The sequence below is a fragment of the Gobius niger genome, assembly GCF_951799975.1.
Source record: "Gobius niger genome assembly, chromosome: 3".
Classification (NCBI taxonomy): domain Eukaryota; kingdom Metazoa; phylum Chordata; class Actinopteri; order Gobiiformes; family Gobiidae; genus Gobius; species Gobius niger.
Genome location: NC_136854.1, coordinates 45,000,035 through 45,023,109, shown reverse-complemented (window position 1 = coordinate 45,023,109; position 23,075 = coordinate 45,000,035). Strand labels below are relative to the sequence as shown.

The 23,075-nt window shown below is 41.1% G+C and overlaps 1 protein-coding gene across 1 annotated transcript; it reads right to left on the bottom strand.

Annotated features, from left to right (window-relative positions):
• Window positions 1-2,249: 2,249 nt before the first annotated feature.
• On the bottom strand, window positions 2,250-11,577 carry LOC306960529 (transmembrane protein 269-like). Its single transcript, XM_079552958.1, has 6 exons — window positions 11,564-11,577; window positions 11,408-11,510; window positions 10,646-10,743; window positions 9,418-9,561; window positions 9,152-9,352; window positions 2,250-2,375 (listed from the first exon to the last, which is right to left on the bottom strand). The coding sequence occupies exons 2-6, from the start codon at window positions 11,446-11,448 to the stop codon at window positions 2,266-2,268; spliced, it is 594 nt and encodes a 197-aa protein (XP_079409084.1). The 5' UTR covers window positions 11,449-11,510; window positions 11,564-11,577; the 3' UTR covers window positions 2,250-2,265.
• Between the last annotated feature and the right edge of the window lie 11,498 nt (window positions 11,578-23,075).

Genomic DNA, 23,075 nt, shown 5'->3' with positions numbered 1-23,075 from the left:
TTGCAGTTTACAGAAAATGCAACATCAAACCAAACCACTAGATGGCGCCAATTCAGCATAGTAGACACAGGCTATTGTGAGAGTGTGAATGCAGTAATGAGTGGTAGAAATGGTGATAATGCAGAGGCTGGATTCTTTAAAGTGATCGTCTGTAAGTTTGCAAAGTGAGTGAAAGATGGAGTGAAATTTATTTGAAAGTAAACAATAAAGTTCCCTCCCCTCTTTAACCAGGAAGCCCTTCTTAAAAATGAGGCGAGCAGGAGCAGAGTTTTCAAAAGTAAACTATCAAGCTCCTCCCCATCCTCTCCTGATTGGACCAGGACTTGATTGGACGACTCTGATTAGTTACTGAGATCCGGGAAGGAGGGACCTCACAAAGAATTACATATATATTATTACTTATCAGAAAGCAAGACCAGGTGTAATGCATTTAGACTTCCAGACCATCACTTTAACGCAGTGGAAGAGGGGGGGGGGGGGGGGTATTCTGCAAAATGGACTTTTTCCAGCTTTCCATCCTGTTATTCTGTCACTCCCTCAGTAAAAACATGGCTGAAGTGTTGCCTTGGCACATTCATGTATTTCTGAGTAATCTGTAAAAACTCTGATGGCGGCCATTTTAGGGATAGGTGTTTGTCACATTTTTGTCATTTTTTTGTCACATTTTTTGGAATTTTTGTCACATTTTGATTGAGTTTTTGGCTGATGGCGGCCATTTTAGGGATAGGTTTTTGTCATTTTTTGTCACATTTTTTTGAATTTTTGTTGAATTTTTGTTGAATTTTTGTCATTTTTTTGTCACATTTTTTCACATTTTTGTTGAATTTTTGTTGAATTTTTGTCACATTTTTTCACATTTTTTCACATTTTTTTCACATTTTTTTCACATTTTTTTCACATTTTTTTCACATTTTTTTCACATTATTGTTGAGTTTCTGTCATTTTTTGTTGAATTTTTTTGTCACATTTTGGTTGAATTTTTGGCTGATGGCGGCCATTTTAGGGACAGGTTTGCCTGATGGCGGCCATTTTAGGGATAGGTTTGCCTGATGGCGGCCATTTTAGGGATAGGTTTGCCTGAGTCCTCCTAGGAACGCCCCCACCTCCTGGAGACGCCTCCGAGCTTTGGTCACCAGCCGAGTAACCAACCACTGCTCCTCAGCAGAACCCCCTCCCCACTGATGCCACAGACAGCGTGTGGAGGGGGCGTGTCTAAAGGCTCAGAGGTTCTTAAAGAGACAGAGGCCTATTTCAAGACATTCACTACAGCCATTTTGAGACAGACATTTTACCTTTAACCCCCACCTGAACCGAGCACATTTTCTCCAGTTTGGCTTTACCCCAATCCAAAAGCTTCGGGAAAAAAGCTGAGACAAACAAAACAGACGAAAACAATGATGAAAATGTGACAAAAAAGTGAAGAAGAATTGATGAAAAAATGACAAAAATGTGATAAAAATGTGACAAAAAATGGATTAAAAAAATGACGAAAAAATGAAAAAAATGTGACAAAAAATGACAAAAATGACAAAAAAAATGACTCAAAAAATTGAAGAAAAAAAATTGAAAAAAAAAATTGAAAAAAAAATTTGAAAAAAAAAGGACAAAAAAAAATGTGGAAAAAAAAATGACCAAAAGTTACAAAAATGAGTTGAACACCCAACAAAAAAATGATGGAAAAAAAATCTGATGACGTGAGGAAAAACATCCTCTCAGTTAAGGCGGGAGTTAAGAGCTTAAAGAGACAGAGGCCTATTTCAAGACATTCACTACAGCCATTTTGAGAGAGACATTTTATACAAGGCAGTTATTCTAATTTACTGCATTTACAGACCAACAGAAGGTTTGTCATCATTGTAGTGAGATATAGACTGGTGCTATGGGGCTGACAAAAGCAGAACACCCCCTCTTTAAAGCAGAACACCCCCTCTTTAAAGCAGAACACCCCCTCTTTAAAGCAGAACACCCCCTCTTTAATAAAAAATGTATTTGAAAAAGAAGATTGAGTTCTTAGTGCACATTTAAACATGATCAGGAGCACTGGAGAGAAGGTCAACATATGAACAGCTAAAGTAACACTGTCGAGACCCACATGCAGGTTTAAACTAAAGTGTGAACAGGATTTGACTAAGATGCCCTGGAGACATTAGAACATTATCCCTCCTAAACATGTGCAGGCTCCTCTTTGTCAGTAACACATTCGTAATAAGCCGTGTCCGTGTGATGATGGTTCGACACCGTCTAGTCTAGTTCAGCGGTGACGTCTTACGCTTTGTTTCCCCAGATCAGCCTGGGGAACAGGATGTAGGAGGAGGACCAGAGCAGGTAGTAGATACACACCAGAGAGAACGAGGAGCAGAACACCAGGACCACTCCTGAAAAACAAAATCCCTTCATCACCCACTTTTGTTTCATATTTGCAAACGCTTTCTCTTCAGATTCCTGGCTGAGGCGTCTTCTCTCGCTTTACTGAGAACGCCTCGAGGCCAGAGCTTCATTTGATCCTCCATTTTCAGTTTTTTAACCTCTTAACCCCCGCCTGAACCGAGAGCATTGTCTCCAGTTCAGCTTTACCCAAATCCTGTAGGCCAGTGTAACGCCTCATTTGAAAGCTAAGATCTACAAAACTCATCTAAATGGATCTTTTTCCTCACGTCATCACATTTTTTTCCATTTTTTGGGGGGTTTCAACTAATTTTTGTAATTTTTTTGTCATTTTTTGTGTTTTTTTTGTCTTTTTTCCACATTTTTTGTCTTTTTTTTTTTGTCATTTTTTGTCACATTTTTTGTCTTTTTTTGTGTGTCATTTTTCCAAATTTTTTGTCTCTTTTTTTGTCATTTTTTGTCACATTTTTTGTCTTTTTTCCACATTTTTTGTCTTTTTTTTGTGTCATTTTTCCACATTTTTTGTCTTTTTTTGTCACATTTTTTGTCTCTTTTTTTGAGTCATTTTTTGTCACATTTTTTGTCTTTTTTTTAGTCATTTTTTGTCTTTTTTTTAGTCATTTTTTGTCTTTTTTCCACATTTTTTCCAAATTTTTTGTCTCTTTTTTTTGGTCATTTTTTGTCACATTTTTTGTCTTTTTTCTGTGTCTTTTTTCCACATTTTTTGTCACATTTTTTGTCTCTTTTTTTAGTCATTTTTTGTCTTTTTTCCACATTTTTTGTCATTTTTTTGTCACATTTCCATCATTTTTTCCGTCTCAGTTTTGTTGCTATTTTCAGCTTTTTTCCAGAAGCTTTTGGATTGGGGTAAAGCCAAACTGGAGAAAATGTGCTCTGTTCAGGCGGGAGTTAAGGGGTTAAAGTGGAGCCAAAAATAAGCTCTTATTAATAAGTTCATAGTTTTAGGAAAGCAAATATAACTGGGGGGATATTCAACTCATTTATTTGTAATTTTTAGTCTTTTTTTGTCATTTTTGTGTCATTTTTTCATAACTTTTTTGACAAAGTTTTCTCACTTCTTTGTCACATTTCCATCATTGTTTTCGTCTCAGTTTTGTTGCTATTTTCACACCTTTTTTCCAGAAGCCAAACTGTAGAAAATGTGCTCGGTTCAGGTGGGAGTTAAGGGGTTAATGAGAGTCTTCGCCGAATCCATCACATCAGACCAAAAGTGCTCCTGAAAATACTCATTTACAAATTAAGAACTGCTTGAGGCAAGTTACAAGTTTACACAATACAAGACAACATTATTTATTTACACTGGGGAAAAAGTATTTAGTCAGCCAGCAATTGTGCAAGTTCTCCCACTTAAAACGATGAGAGGCCTGTCATTTTCATCATAGCTTTACCTCAACCATCAGAGACAGAATGAGAAACAAATGTAAATAAGTATTTGGTCAATAACAAACAAGCAAGATTTCTGGTTCTCACAGACCTGTAGCTTCTGCTTTAAGAGGCTCCTCTGTCTCCACTCAGTACCTGTAAGAATGGCACCTGTTTGAACTCTTGATCAGTATAAAACACACCCGTCCACAGCCTCAAACAGTCACACTCTGAGCCACTATGGCCAAGACCAAAGAGTCGACCTGACCAGGCTGGGAAGCTGAGGCTCCACACGAAGTCAAGCTGAGGACTGAGTGTATCGTCCATACGAGCCGGCGTTTTGGGCGTCTGTAAACCAACACTTTCAGGGCTTAAAGTATTTGTCCCGTCTTTCCGCGCATTTGTGAAAAACTCGCGTTTCCCGCACTTCTTACGGTCCATGAATGCATCTCACGCGCAGCCTCGCTGTTACGTGATTCCTCTGAAACCAAAACAACGGCCACGCGGAGGCTGGAGCTACTTTTGTTTTGCCAAATGGACGCGATGACCAGACGAGTGAGAATCGGGTAAAGAGTGAAGAGCAGCAGGTTCTACGTCTGATCCACAGTGAGTTTATTTACTGTTTCTGTGAGAACAGTCGGGCTAACGGGGTCGCATCACCCGCTAAAATAAGGACCTGCCCCAATAGCTCCAGCCAAATCTGACCAACAGCCTGATTAACATGTCTGACACTTACATACATGCCTTGTGGCCATGGAAACGTTTTGTAACTGACGACAGTTCCAGGGCGACAAGGCAAAAGTTACTTCATTTTGTTCTGCAGCTCAGGGTGCAAGAACAACAAGTTCTTGCATCTTGTGAAGTATGAATGAGCCTTTACTAGATTATTTTGAAAAATATTACACTTTACATGTTGGTCTATACTTGTATTTTACCTCCCATATATTAAGTGTTTGCACAAATTGGAAATACATTAGGACCAAATGCAGAGTAAATGTGTAATAAAAAAGTTTAATAAAAAATATTGGCCTCGGCTACACTGCCTTTATACAGTAGCCTCTAACGTTTTTCTTTTTTCTTTTTAAGTACCGAGAGTAAGAGCACCGTTAAAGTACCGGATCGATGAGGAGAATCGATAAAAGTCCTGGTTGAGCCACAGAATGTTCAGGCTCAGGTTATTTTTTCACTTTAAGCCCTGCATTTTCCAAACCAGGTCCCAGAGGAAAGATCTGAAAAGGCCGTTTACGTGGCTCCGTTGTTACGACGTCTCCGCAACTTTGACTAAAGCGATGACATCACAGCTCCAGAGTCTGTGATCCAGAACCTACTGACCTGATACTGAGTTTTCCTCATGGATCTGTGATGGTTTGACTCCGCCCCTCTTTGCTCCACAAGCCACAGGCGACGAGGAGAAAAACACGAGTCTGTTTGTGTTTTTGGACTGACAGGAAAAGTCACTGACAGAAGAATAAACTCTCCTCCTCGTCTCTTCTGTAGATCTTAAATCCTTCCATCACTTTCATTGAGTTTACATTATACAAGCGTTTTGTCTTGGTGTGGGTAGAGCCTGAATCTGCAGTTGGTTTGCAGCTTGGTGGGAAAAAATCAACTGTGGGAGCGATTATTAGAAAATGGAAGACATACAAGACCACTGACCATCTCCCTCGATCTGGGGCTCCACGCAAGATCTCACCCCGTGGGGTCACAATTTTTTGTCACATTTTTTGTCTTTTTTTTTAAGTCATTTTTGTCACATTTTTTGTCACATTTTTTGTCACATTTTTTGTCACATTTTTTGTCTTTTTTCCACATTTTTTGTCACATTTTTTGTCTTTTTTTTTAGTCATTTTTTGTCTTTTTTCCACATTTTTTGTCACATTTTATGTCTTTTTTTTTTTCTTTTTTCCACATTTTTTGTCACATTTTTTGTCTTTTTTCCACATTTTTTGTCACATTTTTTGTCTTTTTTTTTTTTCTTTTTTCCACATTTTTTCCACATTTTTTGTCTCTTTTTTTAGTCATTTTTTGTCACATTTTTTGTCTTTTTTTTTGTCTTTTTTCCACATTTTTTCCACATTTTTTGTCTCTTTTTTTAGTCATTTTTTGTCACATTTTTTGTCTTTTTTTTTGTCTTTTTTCCACATTTTTTCCACATTTTTTGTCTCTTTTTTTAGTCATTTTTTTCACATTTTTTGTCTTTTTTTCCACATTTTTCGTCACATTTCCATCATTTTTTCCGTCTCAGTTTTGTCGCTATTTTCACAGCTTTTTTCCAGAAGCTTTTGGATCATTTTGTTTACATTATACAAGCGTTTTGTCTTGGTGTGGGTAGAGCCTGAATCTGCAGTTGGTTTGCAGTTTGGTGGGAAGAAATCAACTGTGGGAGCAATTATCAGAAAATGAAAGACCTACAAGACCACTGACCATCTCCCTCGATCTGGGGCTCCACGCAAGATCTCACCCCGTGGGGTCACAATGATCAGAGGAACGGTGAGCAACAATCCCAGAACCACACGGGGGGACCTGGTGAATGACCTGCAGAGAGCTGGGACCAAAGTAACAAAGGCTGGGAGAACGTCATGGTCAGATGGAACCAGAATGGAACCTTTTGTTAAAAACTCAAGTTGTTGTGTTTGGAGGAGAAAGATACTGTGAAGCATGGGGGGTGGAAACATCTGCTCTGGGACCGGGACGACTGATCCGTGTAAAGGGAGGCGTGAATGGGGCCATGTATCGTGAGTGAAAACCTTAACGTGTCTGGGTCTTTCAGCCTGACAATGATCCCAAACACACCACCGGGGGTAACCGAGGAGTGGCTTTGTAAGAAGCATTCGAAGGTCCTGGAGTGGCCGGGCCAGTCTCCAGATCCAAACCCCATAGAAAATCTTTGGAGGGAGTTGAAAGTCCGTGTTGCTCGGCGACAGCCCCAAAACATCAGTGCTCTGGAGGAGGAGCCTGGAGGAACGGGCCAGAACACCAGCAGTGTGTGAAGACCTACAGAGAACTTAGTCGTTGCCAACAAAGGGTGTGAATAACAAAGTATTGAGATGAACTTTTGACCAAATACTTATTTTCTACAATAATTTACAAAGAAATTCATTAAAAATCAGACGATGTGATTTTGTTTCTCATTTTGTCTCTCATAGTTAAGGTATCTTATCTAGTGGGAGAACTTGCACAGTTGTTGGCCGACTCAATACTTTTCCCCCACTGTAGTTTAAAATCAAACAGGGTCAATAAAGTTAGAACGGAACCATTTTTCCCCCCGATGTGAACTGAACCTGACTCACATCTGCAAAGGTTTACACTTAAATTGCACTTTACAAGCTTGACATGTGTAGCATATGTAGCCACAGCTAAAAAATGACAAAAAAATGACGAAAAAATGACAAAAAAAATGACAAAACTGAGACGAAAACAATGACAAAAAAATGACAAAACTGAGACGAAAACAATGATGGAAATGTGATAAAAAAAAGTGTTGAAAAATTGCTGAAAAAATGACAAAAATCGTATTAAAAAAATGCCGAAAAAATGCCAATAATGTGACAAAATGTGATAAAAAATTGACAGAAAAATGACGAAAAAATGACGAAAAAATGATTTAAAAAAATGATAAAAAATTGACAAAAAAATGACGAAAAAATTATAAAAATTTGACAAAAAAATGACAAAAAAATGACGAAAAAATGATAAAAAATTGACAAAAAATGACAAAAAATATGATAAAAAATTGACAAAAAAATGACGAAAAAATGACGAAAAAATGATAAATTCATTAAAAATCAGACGATGTGATTTTGTTTCTCATTTTGTCTCCCATAGTTACGGTATCTTCTTTTTTAGTGGGAGAACTTGCACAGTTGTTGGCTGACTGAATACTTTTTCCCCACTGTAGTTTAAAATCAAACAGGGTCAATAAAGTTAGAACGGAACCATTTTTCACCCCGATATGAACCTGACTCACATCTGCAAAAGGTTTACACTTAAATTGCACTTTACAAGCTTGACATGTGTCGCATATGTAGCCACAGCTGCCAGGAGGTGGTCTGTGTCCTTGAGGTCCATGAGGTCCTCAGATGTGCCTCTAACCTGCCACAGATGTTCTCTGCTGTAAGTCAGTGTTTCCCAACCAGGGGTACGGGGACCCCTGGGGGTACTTGAGCACTTAGCAGGGGGTACTTGGAATTATTTCACATAAAAAAAGTGAAGAATTTCAATGTGAATTTCAAAGGAAAGTTAGTTTTAATTATGTTTTTCAGTAAATGGTGTGATTTTGAGGGTGTTTTAGCTTAATTTTGAACACAACACGCTGTTAACCCCTTAACTCCCGCCTGAACCGAAAAAATCAGGGTACCTGAAAAAATGCCAATAATGTGACAAAATGTGATAAAAAAAATTGACAGAAAAATGACGAAAAAATTGATTAAGAAAATGACGAAAAAATGACGAAAAAATGATAAAAAAAATTGACAAAAAATGACGAAAAAATTGATTAAGAAAATGACGAAAAAATGACGAAAAAATGATAAAAAAAATTGACAAAAAATGACAAAAAAATGATAAAAAATGACGAAAAAATGATAAAAATTTGACAAAAAAGACAAAAAAATGATAAAAAATTGACAAAAAAATGATGAAAAAATGACAAAAAATTTAACAAAAAAATGACGAAAAAATGATAAAAATTTGACAAAAAAATGACGAAAAAATGATAAAAAATGATAAAAAATGATAAAAAATTTGACAAAAAAATGACGAAAAAATGATAAAAAATGATAAAAAATGATAAAAAATTTGACAAAAAATTTGACAAAAAAATGACGAAAAAATGATAAAAAATGATAAAAAATGATAAAAAATTTGACAAAAAAATTACAAAAAAATGACGAAAAAATGATAAAAATTTGACAAAAAAATGACAAAAAAATGACAAAAAAATGACAAAAAATTTAACAAAAAAAATGACGAAAAAATGATAAAAATTTGACAAAAAAATGACGAAAAAATGATAAAAAATGATAAAAAATGATAAAAAATTTGACAAAAAAATGATAAAAAATGTGACAAAAAAATGACAAAAAAATGACAAAAAAATGACAAAAAAATGACAAAAAAATGACAAAAAAATGTGACAAAGTTAAAAAAGTTTTTAAAAAAAAACAAATGATGGAAAAAAAATCTGATGACGTGAGGAAAAAGATCCTCTCGGTTCAGGCGGGAGTTAAGAGGTTAAATACTGTATAATAATTTAGTTAATTTAGTCACTTTGTAATAATAATGGCCAAATCCTCAAGGTAGGGGGTACTCGGAGTATAAATCCACGACTCCAGGGGCCCGCGAGGCACAAAGCGTTGGAAACCACTGCTGTAAGTGCCCGTACCTCCTGCGTACACGACCTTCTTCCAGGCCTGAGACTCCAGGACGCGGTCGTGCGGGTAGAAGCTCTGGCTCATCATGAACAGGATCATGGGCACCGCGGTCAGCCTGAGCAGCACCACGTCCCCCCCCGACAGCAGAGACGCGCTGGCCAGGATCGCTGAGGGGTACATGCAGGGCAGGCCCCGGTACATGAACGGGATTCCTACAGGTCAAAGAGGACACGTTCAGCAGAATCAGCTGCTGAAGACGGTCCAGGTACAAACTCACCGCTGGAGAAGAAACAGGGGCGCACGTACACCGACAGGACGTAGCACATGCACAGCAGGTTGTCCAGGAGCTCTGGGGTTCTCAGAAGTAAAGCTGTGGCGATGCCAAAGGTGGTGAAGTCGGCGAAATCATCCAGTTTTGCACCTGTACAGGAAACGACTGTTAATGTTTTACTCTTGAAGCAGAACTAAGTAACTCCTGCCCCTAGAGGCCATAAGCGCCACTGCATGTTAGTTTTTTTTACTCATTAATCGTCCGTGAGTAAATACGCTGACAGAAAAGACAAAGGACAGAGGAATATTGTTCATCCAGTTACACAATGGAGATCATTGTTTCACTCAAACTTGGCTGTAAACACTGTGTAAGTGGCGCTAGCCCAGGTGGCGCTAGCCCATTTGGCGCTAGCCCAGTTAGCCTGTTAGCTTCTTCTTCATGATAAGTGTGTATTGGTTGTCATACCGGCCCCCTATGGCCGGGCCATAGGGGGCCGTGGCCGTCCCCCAGGATGCTTGTGCCCCCCAGATACAGATGTGACCAGTGGTGTAGTGTACGTGATATGCAGGTATACGCCGTATAGCCACTACTAATTGGGCAAAGATACGTATCACTCATTCACACAGTGTTATTTTTGCACTTTCTGCCCGATTAGACCAGCCCAAACTCCACAACAAGGAACTATTTCCTCCCCTGAACCGAGAGAGGAGCCCGGCATTTCATCTCTCTGTCTCTGTCTCTCTCTGTCTGTCTCTACAGACATGGCTCCCGTGTTGTCTGGGCACAAAATAAAGTATAGCTAATAATGACAGAGGCTTATTAACGCTCCTCATGGGGCTGGAGGAGTCAGCTCAGCGTCTCCTGTTCCTATTGTAACCCGTCGGCCTTTAAGCCACCGGGACCAGACCTGTGGCCCAGGAGGATGAGGTGGTTCCAGCTCCCAGGCGTGAGGACCAGAGGGATCACAGAGACAATAGAAGCCTATTTTGGGCACCAGTATTATGAAAATCTATGCAGTGTAACTAGGACTAGTGGTTTAGTCACTGTCAAATAGTTTGAATTGAATTCTTGTGATATCGTGTCCCCAAATATTACAATGACATGAATCTGGTGATATTTATCCAGTTCTGTCACTAACCCAGAGCTTTTCTCATTCTGTGCAGGGTTTGTTTATCGCAGAGCTCGGCCAGAACAGAAAGTCCTAATGCTAATGCTGAGCACGGCTGAGACCTACCCTGAGCCGAGCAGGCGTCCAGTCGCCGGGCAACAGCGCCGTCCGCCAAGTCCAGCAGGAAGCCAATCAGGACCAGCCAGCACGCCGCGCCATGGTGCCTGCGCCAAACACAGACAAACTCTGGTGAAGGGGCAAAGGTGAGTCCTGCAGCTGCTCCACAAACACAGGCAAACTCTGGTGAAGGGGCAAAGGTGAGTCCTGCAGCTGCTCCACAAACACAAGGGCGGCACGGTAGCGCAGTGGTTAGCGCCTCCGCTTCACAGCTAGAAGGTCCCGGGTTCGATTCCCACCAGGACGGGGCCTTTCTGTGTGGAGTTTGCATGTTCTCCCCGTGTCTGCGTAGGTTTCCTCCGGGTGCTCCGGTTTCCCCTATCACTAAAAACATGTACAATAGGTGAATCCTCCAGCCAGGTGATTCTGACCACCAGCCTGGCTCCACATCATGGAGACGGGTCCCCGGGCGCGGCACTGCCGTCGACCACTGCTCCTTACGGGTCGCCCCAGCGGCATCGAAGGATGGGTTAAATGCAGAGGACACATTTCCCTACGGGGACAATAAAGTAAACATACAAACAAACAAACATCTTTAACGTGTGAGTGACCAGACTGTTTAAAACTATAGTGACCACGGATTAGGAGGAAATGCTTTGAAGTGAAGGCAATCTGTGCACTGAAGTGATCAGGAGTTCGATGTAGTCTAAATGTGGCATTTACAAACCTGACCCACACCAGCAGAGCCCACTGACCACAGGCTGGACTCACCCGCTGAGGCTGCTGAGGATGGAGGTCATGCCCATCACCATGTTGGCCACGGACAGAGCGTTGGCTGCATTTCTCCGAGCAAACTCTTGGATCTGAAACAGACCTGACAGACACAGCAGCATTAGCCTCTGAGTCTCATCAGGGTCTGAAACAGACCTGACACAGACACAGCAGCATTAGCCTCCGAGTCTCATCAGGGTCTGAAACAGACCTGACACAGACACAGCAGCATTAGCCTCAGAGTCTCATCAGGATCTGAAACAGACCTGACACAGACACAGCAGCATTAGCCTCCGAGTCTCATCAGGATCTGAAACAGACCTGACACAGACACAGCAGCATTAGCCTCCGAGTCTCATCAGGATCTGAAACAGACCTGACACAGACACAGCAGCATTAGCCTCCGAGTCTCATCTGGATCTGAAACAGACCTGACACAGACACAGCAGCATTAGCCTCAGAGTCTCATCAGGGTCTGAAACAGACCTGACACAGACACAGCAGCATTAGCCTCTGAGTCTCATCAGGATCTGAAACAGACCTGACACAGCAGCATTAGCCTCCGAGTCTCATCAGGATCTGAAACAGACCTGACACAGCAGCATTAGCCTCCGAGTCTCATCAGGATCTGAAACAGACCTGACACAGACACAGCAGCATTAGCCTCCGAGTCTCATCAGGATCTGAAACAGACCTGACACAGCAGCATTAGCCTCCGAGTCTCATCAGGATCTGAAACAGACCTGACACAGACACAGCAGCATTAGCCTCCGAGTCTCATCAGGATCTGAAACAGACCTGACACAGACACAGCAGCATTAGCCTCCGAGTCTCATCTGGATCTGAAACAGACCTGACACAGACACAGCAGCATTAGCCTCCGAGTCTCATCAGGATCTGAAACAGACCTGACACAGACACAGCAGCATTAGCCTCCGAGTCTCATCAGGATCTGAAACAGACCTGACACAGACACAGCAGCATCAGCCTCCGAGTCTCATCAGGATCTGAAACAGACCTGACACAGACACAGCAGCATTAGCCTCCGAGTCTCATCAGGATCTGAAACAGACCTGACACAGACACAGCAGCATTAGCCTCAGAGTCTCATCAGGATCTGAAACAGACCTGACACAGACACAGCAGCATTAGCCTCCGAGTCTCATCAGGATCTGAAACAGACCTGACACAGACACAGCAGCATTAGCCTCCGAGTCTCATCAGGATCTGAAACAGACCTGACAGACACAGCAGCATTAGCCTCCGAGTCTCATCAGGATCTGAAACAGACCTGACAGACACAGCAGCATTAGCCTCAGAGTCTCATCAGGATCTCACAGCGACCTCTGGAATGGGTTTGACACTCACAGGCCTTTATTGTATGTACTGCACTAAATGATTCTCAATATGTAGGTTATACAAATGTTCCTCCTTTTCTAAGAGAGACGTCGGTATTTACAACATTAACTCCTGTGTGAAAGACCAGGGGTGTCAAAGTGGGGCCCGCGGGCGCCGTGTGTGGTTAATACCAACTCTCTCCCATTCATTCTCAATGGTAAATATGGATGCAGTACATTTTTTGGCCACCAGCGTCAAATTGGGGGCGCTGTTTCACTGCTTTCGCAAAGTGAAGGAAACACTGTTGTGTCTTGGTTGTTTATTACAGAGCTTTGTAGCATCAACTTTACAGTTTTCCAACTTTTATTGCAAAGGTTGTTACGTCAACAAAGGCACATGTTCAAAACTGACTTATAAAAGACTTTAAGCTGAACTGACACTTTCAAAATGATCCAATGTGGCTTTTTCTTTGAGTTAACAAAGGAATGAGGTAAAGTCACTGTAAAATTGTGTTTACATTTTGCACTATATTGCTACAATTGTTGGTTTTGTTCAACTTAGACTAGGACGTTGCCACGGTTAACTTTGTTTTAATGTGGCATGTTATTTGCGTAGATGCAAATATATAAAACAATGAAGTAACTATTATTATCAGGGCTGCCAACTTTTCACCAAACTCTGGAGTGAGACTTTGGTCGGTCCCGAGCTGGGGGGCCTTTTTCATTGTGACAGTGTCTCGTAATCGTAATAAGTTCTAACGAAAAAAACAAGTCTACGTTTAACATGACTGAGCTCATCAGGAGCTGCATAATGGTTGGGGTTTTGGCTCCACCCCACATGACCATCAGAACCTGTTGAAAGTGTGGGAGGGCACTCTGAAGGGGGGGTTTGGGAGTCCTCCCCTAAGAATTTTTTTAGAATTCAAATATGATTTCCTGCAATCTGGTGCATTTTAGATCATAAATAATAATTTTAGCTGGTCTATTTACTGCTGTTAAAGAATTATATTTTTGGGCCCTTTTCAAATTGGGGCCTCTCAGCAAATGCCCAGAGGCCCCTTCATCGTTACAGCCCTGCCAAAAGGTACAATGACACAATGTCTGTTTCTCTGCGTCAGTCATTCCAATTATTACCAACAAAAATCAAGTAGCACAAGCTTTAGAAAATATGAACATTTGATCCCTGTATTTTGCAACATGTTAGAGCATGTTTGATGATTAACTTTGAATATGATTATTCAATGTAATAACTACTTTTTCTCTGCCTCTCTCTCCCTCGCGCAAGAGGGAAAAAAAACTTAAGTAAAAGAGGTCTAGGTTCAACGCGATCTCCGCTGTTTATTATTTCATTAGGACTTTTATTTCTCAAACTCGTTGCCTTATGCTGCTCACTTTGAGCTCCTCGTGGGGCAGCAGCGGCGGAGGTGACCGGGACGGAGGAGGAGGAGGCAGTGCGCGGTGATGTCGCTTCGGAGGCGGCCGAGAGTGGAGTGAGCTGAGTGAACAGGTGGACGATGTGAGTGTCGGGGCCCCTGTATCCGCCTCGTAACATACCCACGCGCCTTTTTCTCTCCCATGGCCCGGGAGAGCTGGTGCTGGGAGCGTTCGGGCGCTCTCTCGCTGTTTCCCCGGAGCCGCGCTCTAAAACCCTTTCTCCGCAGGCCGCGTCGTGCATTCGAATAATAGGCTACTGTACAAAAACTGAGCCGTTCACCTCCGCGAACCCAGAACCCGTTCATATCACATCACTAGAGCCGCCAACAGACACACAAACACACGGCAGAGGAGCCGTGGAGGCACACAGACAAAATAAAGCGTCTGCAGCCGCTCACTGCAAAAAGTCAGGGATGATTTTTAGTTGAGCGTGTGATATGAGGAGTGTGGCGTGAGAGCGTGTGAAGGCACTCAAATGCGTGTGTCTCACGGTGAAACCGTGAGAGTTGGCAGCCCTGTATTATTTGCAGTGATATGTGTCTCACGCTGACATCGCCGTGTGTGACCCGCGACCCACTGGCCCCCCCGGTATAGACAGTAATAATGTTCAAAGGGAATATGTGGAGGGTCATGTGCACAGACTGTGAGGCACATTCACTCCTGTGAGAGCTCCTGCTGTACTGACACATACCAGACATGAAATCAATGAGCCTCAATGAGCCTCTTCACTCTACAGTCTGACTGAGACACGGCCAGTGGTTTATCTGCAGCCTGTGGCATAAACCCAGGCTCAGCACATCATCCAGAGGTGCATCCTTTAGTTTGACTGATGACACAGACGTGCAGTAATACACTGGTTATAATGCAGCTGACACAGACACAGCAGTCCATTGTTCTGCCTGACTTTGAGTTCATTATAGTGTCATGTCATGGCATTGCCCAGTAGATTATCCACAGAGAACGACAAAGTAAGTTTAACCTCTTACCACCCGCCAAAACCAAGTGCATTCTCTCCTCTTTGCCAGTGTCGTCACTTTATATTTCCCTTATGTGTTTTTGCCATTTTTTAATCACTTTTCTGCTGGATTTTTGTAATTTTTCTGCTGGATTTTTGTCATTTTTCTGCTGGATTTTTGTCTTTTTTTTTTGCTGAATTTTTGTCTTTTTTTCTGCTGGATTTTTGTCATTTTTTGCTGGATTTTTGTCTATTTTTCTGCTGGATTTTTGTCATTTTTTGTTGAGTTTTTGTCACTTTTGTCGCTGTTTTTGGTCACTTTTTAGCGCTTTTTTGTTGTGTTTACATCCTCATTTTCGTTTTTTCGTTTTTATCGCTGTTTTGAAGAAGCTTTTAGATCTGGAGAACTTGGAGAACAGGAGAAAACATGTTCAGGTGGGAGTTAAGAGGTTCAAAGTTGCATCAGCAGCATTTTAAACTTCATAACGTTCATTGTGTCTACTTGTGCTACAGTGTCTGACAAAATGAACCCAGACAGAGATACAGCGGCCATTTTAATTACTTGTTTTCATGCTGAACTTGCTGGGATTCCTGCTCCACACGAGACTCGTAATCTGAAAGAAAAGCGCACGTGAGAAGAGCCCGGAGCAGCAGGACCTTTAGAGCAGTTTACTGTAAACATTCAACATGACTGTGCGGCGCAGACAGTTTCTTCACAACAATGACTTTGCATTTCACCCCCAAAAGTATTACATAAATACAAAATAATAAATGTAGTACAAATAATAATATTACATGTCACCTAAATGTTACTCAACATCTGCTACATACTTGATTAACCCCTGAACCCCCACCTGAACCGAGCACAGTTTCTCCAGTTTGGCTTTACCCCAATCCAAAAGCTTCTGGAAAAAAGGTGAGAAAATAGCAACAAAACTGAGACGAAAACGATGATGGAAACGGGAGAAAAAAGTGACAAAAAAGGGATGAAAAAGTGGCAAAAATGTCACAAGAAATTGACCAAAAAAATAACAAAAATGACAAAAATGTGGTAAAAATTAGACCAAAAAAATGCAAAAAATGTGACAAAATTTCATAAAAAAATGGACGAAAAAATGAGAAAATAAAGACAAAAAAAATGACAAAAAAGTTACAAAAATGAGTTGAAAACCCAACAAAAAAATGATGGAAAAAAAATGTGCTGACGTGAGGAAGAAGATCCTCTGGGTTCAGGTGGGAGTTCAGAGGTTAAAATGTGGCCTCCCAGAAGAGGGAGCAGGATCATGGGTGTCTGTGGATCTCAGCAGCTCCTGCATATTCAAATACACGACATGCACTGACATCGATAAAGTGAACTGAGCATCACAGTAGAGGACGTGAGGAGAACGCTCAGCAGACCACATCTCAGCTAAGGTGCTCAAGAACTGCACACAGGAACTCTAACCAGTTCTTCACTTTTCCAGGAAGCCTTCAACACTGCTACACCAACCATCTGGAAGAAAGCAGCAATAATCCCAGTTCCAAAGAAGCCTCGAACCATTACCGACCTGAGCTGCTGCTGAACATCATCCTACCTATGTCAACACTCAACTGGACCCTCCAATTCGGCGATAAGGCCATGGGGGACCGAGGATGCTGTGGGCCTGATGCCCGTCTGCTACACCTTGCCCTCCAGCATTTGGGCTCTCCAGGTCACTTTGCTCGTGTGCTCTTTGTGGACTTCAGCTCAGCCTTCAGCTCCACCCAGAGGCACCTGCTGATCCTTAACATGATTCAGCTCCTCTGCACCTCGTACGGCTGAGGTCTACCACATCACCGTGAACACTGGGGCACCACAGGGGTGTGTTCTCAGCCCGTTCTTTTACTCCCCGTCAGTCCCTCGCTCACATCAGATTCCTCAGGTACTCAAACGCCATCCTCACTTTACTCACAGACAACAACCCTAACATGGACCTGGACGGCCTCCACACTGTACCAAATATAACCACACTGAACCAAATGCCTCCACACTGTACCGACTGCAACCACACTGTACCAAATATAACCATACTGTACCAAATGGGAGAGAGAGGGCGAAAAATCGGCTTTGGGCTCCTGACATGGCTCGTCAACCTCTGAACTCCCGCCTGAACCGAGAGGATCTTTTTCCTCACGTCATCAGATTTTTTTTCCATCATTTTTTTTGGGGGGTATTCAACTCATTTTTGTAACCTTTTGACATTTTTTTGGTAATTTTTTGTTATTTTTTGTCAAATTTTTATCACATTTTTGTATTTTTTTGTTACATTTTGGTCACATTTTTTGTAATTTTTTTTGTCTTTTTTATTTTTTTTTAATCAAATTTTTGTCACATTTTTGTCATTTTTTGTCATTTTTTCATCATTTTTTGTCAATGTTTTCTCAATTTTTTGTCACATTTCCATCACTGTTTTCGTCTCAGTTTTGTTGCTATTCTCTCACCTTTTTTCCAGAAGCTTTTGGATTGGGGTAAAGCCAAACTGGAGGAAATGTGCTCGGTTCACTCGGGAGTTAAGGGGTTAACTGGCTTTTTGGTGGAAGGCCAGACCGAGAGCCCCCCCTTTGGCTTAAGCGACTCTACACAGGCCTATGGAGAATGTGGTGGTGCTTTGAAGGGCCTGCTCTATCAACAAGGACATGTACCAGCCTGTATGTACCACTGTCTTACATCGAGGAACCACAAACCCACTCACAGTTTCATTCTTTGACCATGTAGACACCGGAGGCAATGGCGGGTGAAGTGTCTTGCCCAAGGACAACCATGTGAAGCTGCGGGTTTGGATCTGCTAACCCTCCGGTGACAGGAAGCCCTTACCATGAACATGTTCTTTAATGTGAGCTCAAAAGTAAAATGGCCACCAGTGTTAATTTTGACAACATATTTTATTTTAGTCTCTCGAGATTTAGTCAAAAAAATCTTTTCAATTTTAGTCTAGTTTTAGTCGACTAAATTTAAGACTAATTTAGTCGACTCTGCATTTATATTTTATAATTTATTCATTATAATCATATTTAATCAAGGTCCTCGACTTCATGGAGCTGCTTCCACATGAATAAAGCACAAACCTGTTCATTTGGCAGAGAATTTACATGATCTGATTAAATGATCTTTCAGATTGGGTTAAATTCAACAAAAATGTGACAAAAATTCAACAAAAATGTGACAAAAATTCAACAAAAATGTGACGAAAATTCAACAAAAACTCAACAAAAATGTGACAAAAATTCAACAAAAATTCAACAAAAATGTGATAAAAATTCAACAAAAATTCAACAAAAATGTGATAAAAATTCAACAAAAATTCAACAAAAATGTGACAAAAATGTGACAAAAATGTGACAAAAATGTGACAAAAATTCAACAAAAATGTGACAAAAATGTGACAAAAATTCAACAAAAATGTGACAAAAATGTGACGAAAATTCAACAAAAACTCAACAAAAATGTGACAAAAATGTGACAAAAATGTGACCAAAATTCAACAAAAATGTGACAAAAATTCAACAAAAAATCAACAAAAATGTGACAAAAAATACAAGTTTGGATGATTTTAGTCTCTCCTTTTTTCATCTTTATTTAGTCTTATTTTAGTCGACTCAAATATCTGGACATTTTAGTCACAGTTTTAGTCTCATGAGAAACTTTTAATTTAGTTTTAGTCACAAAAATATCACTTTGACTAAAATTAAGACTAAATATTTTGGTCGACGACATTAACACTGACGGCCACTACGGTCGGTCCGATGGATCATATCATCGTCCATGGTGATGCCACGCCCCCGCCTGCCAGAAACACGCAAATATAATCACGAATATAACTAATATGCACTAGTTTCAGTAGTGTCTCTATCTCTATATTCTCACCGAGGAGGTACGAGGCTTTGCACTACAAAAAGTAAATATCAAGCATTGGCCTAAATGACTTGAATTGAAGAAATGTTTCTTGTTTTGAGCGGTTTTCACTCATTTAGACACTTTTCCTGATCGGACCGAGTTTGCTTTGCTTGTTTGAGGACATTTCAGACCAGTTCTAGGGTTAATCTCGCTTGAAATAAGAAAGTAAAATCGCCAATGAGATAAGACCAATGTTCTTTCCCCATTGGCAAAGAAAATGACCTGAAATAAGGACGAAATGTATCGAAACGAGTCAGAAACATCTCAGAACAAGTGAAATAATCCAGGACAAATGCCCAACAACTTCTTAACCAGTCAGAACAACTAACATGTGGATTATTGTGCTCAAATTGAGATGTTTATACTGATCTAGTTAATTACTTTTTGCAGTGTGAGCTCACGGACCAGGTGGAGCGACTTCAAAAACGGAAGCTACGACACAAACTTGTGAATATCGTCCCGTTCACCCACTGATTCTTAAACATTACGGTAAAACTGAGCCGATAATAAGCTCCGATTCACGTTTGTATTAGTGCAATAAGAGCCTTGGTTTTGAGGAGCAGATGAAGCTCTGAACAAGTCGTTCTCCTCAGACTTTACACACGAGTTTTAACACATTTCTGTTGCAAAGTTCGTGTTCCGTGACTCTGTTCAGATCAGGTTTAGTTTCGATCCATTTATCCTTTAACAGCAGCCTCATAGAGTCATTATATGCAGCTGTGAGCATCTGCAAGCTGGACTTTTTAAAACTTCGCCACAGCTGTGCAGTGAACAGAGGAGAACAAAAAGCTTTAAACAGAGTCACTTTGACATCTACAGAACACATATAGAGTTTCCTGACCAGCATGTTGGATTGACCATACAGTTTACACACCTGCCTGTGCATGTCCCGGTCATCAGTAAGATCACTACAGATATAATGACCCAAATACTTCATCTCATCTGTGATGTTAAGAACTGCCACACAGGGTGAACTCAGGGAATGTTAGAGACCGGTCATCCTTGGTTCTCACAATCATTATACAGCTTTTCACAGCGTTATATTTAATATCATTATCAAAGCCATATTGTGAACAGATATTCAGGAGATGTTGAAGTCCTGCACTGTACGGACAGAACACAACCAGTCCAACCAATCCAAAAGCTTCTGGAAAAAAGCTGCGAAAATAGCAACAAAACTGAGACGAAAACAATTATGGAAATGTGACAGAAAAGCGAGAAAACATTGACAAGAACATGACAAAAATGTGACCAAAAAATGACAAAAATGTGATAAAAATTTGACAAAAAATTACAAAAAAAAGACAAAAAAGTTACAAAATGAGTTGAACACCCAACAAAAAAATGCTGGAAAAAAAATCTGACGTGAGGAAAAAGACCCTCTCGGTTCAGGCGGGAGTTAAGAGGTTAAAGCGAAGCAGAGCTATAACTTACTAACACTTTAGTCGCTCTCAGAGACGGCAGAGCTGAGTCTGAGCCAGGACTAAACCAGGACTTAGAGAAAAAAGGTTAAAAGCCAGGACTGAATAAGAAACTAGAGCTCTCTGACAAAGAGAAACACAGTGACAACAAGAAACACTTCAGCTATTGCACCACTGACTGACTGACTGACTGACTGACTGACATCTCTTCTCTCTTAGACTAATGTTGTTTGTGAATGTCCCTGATCAGATAAAGAAAGTGAAAAGTTTACCTTGAGCGACAGCCCCCCCGCGCTGCACAGCCTGACGCTTCTGCTGCTGTTACTGACCTCCAACTGCACCGGAGCGTTCGGGATCAGGGATTGTTTGTGGATAAAGTGAGCGCTCACTCTGCCTTAGCCACGTTTGGAACAGTTCCGGTAAAGTGACAGAGTGAGCGCTCTCACTGTGTAACAGATCTGTGACTGTGAAGTGTTTCCGCTTTGTGCAGCAGCTCAGTGAGTTTAGAAAAGTTCATCTGAAAGAGCCTGATGTGGATGTGTCTCTGCAGCTCAGGAGGGAATAATGTCTGAACTCTCTTTATCGCTGTGTTGACCTGCTTTTGTCCCCTGACCGTGTCTGGGAGGGTTAACTCTCTAAACCCCACGTTGTTCAGTCTGGTGTTGGCATGAAAGACATAGAGGCGTCTTGTTTGGTGCTTTATTAGTTCTGTTCTCTGTAATACAGGGCATATGGCTCACCGGCCCCCGAGCTTTACCTAAATCTAAAAGCTTAAAAGGAAAGAATCAAAATAGCGACGAAAGTGAGGATGAAAACGGAACAAAAATGTGCCAGGAAAGCAACAAAAACCCACAAAAACATGACAAACGAGAGACGAAAACAAAGCAATGGAAAAAAGCCACAAAAACACAAAACGAAAGTGACACAAAAGTGACGAAAACACAACGAATACACGACAAAAACGTGACGAAAAAGCAACAAACATGTGGCGACAACGTGACAAAAAGTTTCAATCACTTTTGTAAGTCTTAGCTTTCAAGTCAGGCATTACACTGTCGCTCTTCGGTCAAGAAGCTTTTAGATTTGGGTAAAGCCGAACTGGAGAAGATGCACTCGGTTAAGGGTAAAATATGTATTTGTGGAAGTGTTGCATTTACGCTGGTTTGGGCCGGGCTGGTCCAGAGTCTAGGGCCGTTTTTCAGTCCCAGTCCGGCCCGGCTACATTTAAACGCAACAGAGTGCAAATATGTAAAAGCATTGTCTCTTCAGCTTTTTCTCTTTTTTTCTTTTTTTAAAAATGAAAAGTGTTATTTGTAGAAAAAATATAGAACAACTACACTAGATTCCAAAAATGTCTCTAGTGCAAATATGAACTGTCATAGATGACCGGACTCAAAATGTGATATCAATTCATTTTGGCTTGGGTTTGGGCACCCCTCCCTAAATGAACCGGTCTCGGTCCTATGGAGAGGGTGCTAATGTGTGAGTGCTGGGTCCACGCACTACTGCCATCTGCTGGTCTCTGTCATGTTTGCCTTTGTTTGAGCCTAGGGCTGATTAAACCTCGTCCCATTTTCTGTTCTTTGTGGCAAAAGTCATGATCAGATACATAAAACTACACTGATGATGCACATTAAAATGGCAATTACAATGTCTTCTCTTTCAAAGAAATGTCAGGGGGGGCTTAGTGCAGCGAGCCCATCGATACCAGCCGTCCCTGATTAAGACAGAGCAGAAGAATAAAAGAGAGAAACTTTAATAATCACAACAACACAAGTGAGCTCAGCACATTTTTATTTCGATTTATAGAAGATTTTATCCACATCCGATCAGATTTTCTGTTTTGTTTTGATTAATGAAGTCAGAAATCCAGGACATTATCAGTTTTATATTTGAAGAGACAAAAAATTAACTAAATACTTTACACATAAAACAAACAAATCCAGCACTTCATCAATGCCCTAAATGTTTCCACTCAACTTCCCACTGGAGGGCGCTGTGGCCACAAACAAACCATATTTACACCATCATTTAGAAACCACAAAATGATTGAATGTTGATTCCCACAATATCACACAATGATCTGTTAAACATCGGCTAAAACAACCTCTTCTGGACGATTGAGAGTCAACACAAACATAACGACACTGATCTAAACATTAACCTAAATATTACCTGTCCGGGAAGTTCCGACGGCTCGTGCTGGACAATGTACCGCGGACTCGGACGCTTTCCCGCACTCCTCGTTGTGCTGTGTTCGTTTATGCATGTGTTATGAATACATTTTTCAAGTCGGTTTTTCGTTTTTTGTTTTTTAGCACGCTAGCTTTAGCACATCCTACTGATGCTAACCACGGAATTTCGCGCGGCGATGAGAAATGCGTTTGCGCAGGTTGAAAGTAACTCAGCGGTTGGATTCTCCTGGTTCTCAGCTTTCCAATGATATGCAGCCCATATCCACTTAGATTTTAGGTGGTAACAGTTATGTTTTAAGGCGTTGAGAGCCAAAACTGGTTCAGGGGGTCGAACCGTCATTCCGACACCCCTCCCTTGCGACATCCCGTCAATTCCTTAAGGTTAGGGCTAAGGTGAGGTTAGTTTGTCGACC